The following is a 4,368-nucleotide window of genomic DNA, read 5'->3' as shown; positions in this document are numbered from 1 at the left end:
CTCCTCCTCCTCTTCTTCCTCCTCCTCCTTCTCCTTCTCCTCCTTCCCCTTCCCCCTCTTTCTCCTCTTCTTCCTTCTCCTCCTCTTTCTTCTTTTTTAAAATCAACCTTTTCGATTAAACTTCCAGCCTCCCATTGCCTGCCCCGGCTCTGTTCCCTAGTTCTGGAAATTTTAAGAGACAGGTATGAAAGTGTCAGAGGAAGTTTGACCGTCGGACACTAGTGAAGATAAACCCCCAGAATTGCTTCTTTCCACGAGGGCCAGACTTCAAAGGCCCCCTTGTCACTGAGGACCCCAGATAGTTGTTAGACAGGTGACAGGGTCCTCAACCCCTCCCCCTTTCACCATCACAGAAAAGTGTTCCAGTCCCAAGGAGAGAGCTCTTGCCAGCTTAGTATATATATCCAGAGAGCAGAAAGGGCCGGTCTCTGGAGGGATGAAAAAGCTCTAAATGTTTAAGTTGGCTTCTTCCACCCTAATTAGGTTTGGTTTTGCTTCTTGGGGGTTCTATTAGGACCTGTGCTTGGGAAGGAGGGATGTGACTTCGGTGTAGACACACTGCAACCCTAAGGAAGGGTGCCATTATCCCAGTTTTAGAGAAGTGGGCTTAAGATCTCCTAGCAAAATGGCTCCATGGCTACGTACTATCCTCCTCACCCCCACTACAGAAACAAATCCCATTTGACCTTAACACCCCCCACACACACACACACACAGAGGTCCGCTGTGAGGTTCAATGAAGTTCAAGAATTTGCTGCAGGTGGTGGAGCTGAGGGGCAGAGCCTACAGCTGATTAATGACAATGAGTCTAAAGATCATGTGACAACTGCAGAACCACAGCAACCCAGGGTGCTGCTTGCTTCTCAGCCAAGTTTCCTATCTAGAGAGTCCTGGAGCAAGGCTTAGAAGACAACTGAACAGAGTTCAGGGGCGCTAAATGGAGAATGAGGGCGTTAGAATTTCCAAAAACAAACGGGGGGGGGGGGAAGCTTAGCAATGTGGCTATTGGTAAGACTCATGGATGGCATTGCCTCCAAGTCCTGTGTCCCAGTGTCAGCCTCTGGAAAGTGGGACAAGACTGTTCCAAAGCATTCTCGAAGAGTAAAATAATCATCGCACACACACAGGATATGTTGCAAGTAGTATAATATTTATTACTGCCGGACCATAATTACCCTGGGCTCATGCTGCAGTATAAACTGAACCATGTGTGTAGCTGCAGAGGAAATGACCCAGGTTGCAACAGCTAAAACAATACGCAAAAGCATTCCAGCATTTCCTGTGTTGCACCAGGGACTGTCTCTTGCTTCACCCACTGCTAGTATGGCTGCCTGGTCCCCAAAGCTTCCCAGCTCCACATCAGTTAGTGCAGTCACCGCCTATCCGGACAGCACAGACCACTTTGACTTCTAACTCTGTCTCATTCTCCTTGGGCCACTGGTATGGGGGAGGGGACTCAGCCTCCTGACTGGAGGGGGTTAAGATACAGACAAGCCACCTTGACTTGTCTGCTTATTGGAACAGTGGCATATAAAATCTTGCCAGGTTGTTTTCACAGAGCTTACTACAAAGTAAAACTGTGGGAGCAGGGAAGAGCCTCCGAAACTGGTTACCTCGTGATGGACTTCGCCTGGGACAGGCAGACAGTCAGGCATGCCAACAGCAGCATTTAGACAAGCCAGAACTGTCACCCCTGCCCTTGTGTACTACAAAATAAATTAAGAATCCGTTATTGTACAGTATTTACAGGTAGGAGACCTCAACTTCTCTTTGGATCAGTACTGCATATTCTCCTTAAGGCACGGAGCAGGGACCAGGGAATTTAAAAAAGGAGCTCAAGGGGGTGCTTTTTATTGCCAACTCTGGGGCAGGCTGCACCTCTCCCAGATCTGGGGAGGCAGAATTCGAGGCAGGGAGCTGCTGTTGATGGACACGAGCGTCTGCAGCTTGCCCAGACAGTCTTGCAGTGTCGCCTCTGGGTGCTCTCCCAGGCGCAGGTCCATCGCGTGCTGGTGCTGCAGCATTCCATCAGCCAGCGCCAGGCAGCAGATAGCCAGCAGGGACGGCGTGTAGGTAGTGAACGCGTAATCCGTCAGGCTCAGCTCTGCCACTCCCCGGGCCAGGGTTTGAGCCTCTAGAGCTTCGGTGACCTCAGCCTGGCCGGCTTCCATGCGCCAGTGAGTGAAATGCTCCAGGAAGAAGTTGATGGTGGGCGCACCCAGGCTGAAGTGGAGCTTATGCAGCACGATGCACTCGAGGTTGCACAGCTGCTGCCGGGAGAACGCACCGCCACACAGTACCAGGAGCTGTTTCAAGCGAGGTGGGTGCACCTCTACCTGCAACACAGAGTGTGCTCCAGTTCCGGACTGGTGGGTACCCGGGTCCCAAATCCATCCAGCCTAAAACCTGGGAGAAAACTGGGACTCGAACTCTATATTCCTTCCACTTCCACAATTCCACCCCTGAAACCTCTCCCCCTACCCACGGCTGCTAGTACACCTTCTCTATCTACAACCCAACTTTAAAATATGTGTGTGTGTGTGTGTGTGTGTGTGTGTGTGTGTGAGAGAGAGAGAGAGAGAGAGAGAGAGAGAGAGAGAGAGAGAGAGAGAGAGAGAGATTGATTTTAAAAGCATCTTTTCCAGAGACAAGTACTACAAAGCTTTGGGTGGGCGGCCAGCTACAGCCTAACCTCTTTGCAGTCTGAAAGGAGTGTTGCTGTGAGTGGTAAGAAAGAGAAGTTAAGGAAGGCTATGACATGGAAAGATCTTCGAGCATCTGAGCATCTGCCCAGATAAACCAAGCAACCCAGCCCTAAGCCATGCACGAGTTGGGGAAGGGGGGCGCTGGCTGCAAACACATCACACCCTTTCGCCCGGTGGAGGTACCTGCTTGCAAGCGATGAGCAGACAGGTGACCCCGAGCAGCTGGAAGCAGTCTGCAGCAACAGGGGTCGTGAGGAGAAAACGGTCCAGAGTATTCACGGTCAGACACAGCGACTCGAAAGAGAGGCCGAACTGGCGGTGGACTTGCAGGAGCCAGCTGAGCAGCTTACAGCGCGATTCGGCAGTCACCTGGCCGGGAGCGAGAGGGGGAGTGTGCTGAAGCGCGCGCCCGAACAAAACAATCCAGAGGGGCAAAGAGGAAAACGCTAAATGACTGAAAAATAGGAGACACGTGGGGGGCGGGGTACGGGCCTGGCTTAAACCAGGCGTTCCGGAACGCCTGGGAACGTTTGGGCTCGCGCCTGGTATTGTGCACAGTGCATTAGGGCACACTACCCAGTCTAAACCTCTCAGCAAGTCAAAGGGACTATAAGGGGTGGGGGTGGGGGGTAAAGTTGTTTTTTTTAAACAGAAGTGCAAGCAAATTTAGGTGTTCTGGATATAACGTAGAAGCTGTCGAACTGCGTTATAATAAAACTCCTCTACTCCCCCCCCCCATAACTGCCGATAGCCACCTCTCCACCCCCAACCTTTCTCCATCTAAATAGGTCAGTGGGCCAATCCTCGAAGGTCCCAATTGCTCCTACTGATGGCAGGTAATGGACTGCAATGACTAGGGCTGTGCGAAGGGCAGCCAGCAGCCATGGAGAGAGAGAGAGAGAGAGCTAGCCTGGGAGAGGCAGAAGCGCGACGGCGGGTCTGGCTCTTGCCAGCGCCTCACTTGTGGCTGGCGCGCCAGCGACTCCCGCGGGTGGAAAAGGTTCTCCTGCGCCTTTCGGAAGTCGTAGCAGCTCTGGCCGTATTCTCGGAAGGTCTGGAGATCCAGCGCTGTCAAGGGCTGGGCAGGGCTGGGTAGGGAGCTGCAGTCCCGCGCCGCAGACACTGCGGGGCTGTCGGCGCCGTCCGAGCTCGAGCTGGGGGACTCGAAAAGGTCACAGACGCCCGAGTCTCCCGGGAGCGAACACGCGTTCAGCGGCCGCAGCGGCTTCTTCCTCCGGAGGCACGGGCGCCTGCTCTTCTTCACTGGGGCGCGGAGGTTCTGATGGCTGTCCCGCCTCCCGCCTCCCGCGGCGGGGCTGGCCGGGCTGGCAGGGCAAGGGGTAACCATGTTACAATCGGGTAGCGCTCCTAGCGTCCGCGACGCCCGGAGCGTCGGCGCGAGGGCTGCAAGGAAGATCGGGTCCCGCTGCTGGAGCAGCTCTAAGTACCCGGACTGTGCCTTCCCTCCACCACTCCCCCGGCCTCTCACTGGCTGAGCCCCGAGCCGCCCACAGGCCACACTTTCCCCGAGGCAGAGCCACTCCCCTAGCGTGCGAGCAACGCGTGGCCCCCGCGCTGGTGCAGGGGGAGGAGGCGTTGCAACTCCCGCCTCTCACCCGCCTTCAGCTGCAGGCTCCGCGCGTCTGTCGTCACCGTGGCAACC

The 4,368-nt window shown here is 54.8% G+C and overlaps 1 protein-coding gene across 1 annotated transcript; it reads right to left on the bottom strand.

Moving 5' to 3' along the window:
• Positions 1 to 1,130: 1,130 nt before the first annotated feature.
• Ccno (cyclin O) lies at positions 1,131 to 4,143 on the bottom strand. The gene is made up of 3 exons (XM_021181089.1): positions 3,667 to 4,143; positions 2,889 to 3,074; positions 1,131 to 2,336 (listed from the first exon to the last, which is right to left on the bottom strand). Exons 1-3 carry the CDS (start codon positions 4,051 to 4,053, stop codon positions 1,851 to 1,853), a joined length of 1,059 nt encoding a protein of 352 aa, XP_021036748.1. The 5' UTR covers positions 4,054 to 4,143; the 3' UTR covers positions 1,131 to 1,850.
• Positions 4,144 to 4,368: the final 225 nt, after the last annotated feature.

This window comes from Mus caroli, chromosome 13 (assembly GCF_900094665.2).
Source record: "Mus caroli chromosome 13, CAROLI_EIJ_v1.1, whole genome shotgun sequence".
NCBI lineage: Eukaryota > Metazoa > Chordata > Mammalia > Rodentia > Muridae > Mus > Mus caroli.
This window is presented reverse-complemented; position numbering and strand designations above follow the sequence as displayed.

Excerpts from the sequence above, each read along its gene's own strand:
- Ccno (XM_021181089.1), bottom strand. The coding sequence starts at position 4,053 with ATGGTTACCCCTTGCCCTGCCAGCCCGGCCAGCCCCGCCGCGGGAGGC. Across the intron at positions 3,075-3,666 it reads CGCTGGCGCGCCAGCCACAA|GTGACTGCCGAATCGCGCTG; the intron begins GTGAGGCGCTGG and ends GCTCCCGGCCAG. Across the intron at positions 2,337-2,888 it reads TGCTCATCGCTTGCAAGCAG|GTAGAGGTGCACCCACCTCG; the intron begins GTACCTCCACCG and ends TCTGTGTTGCAG.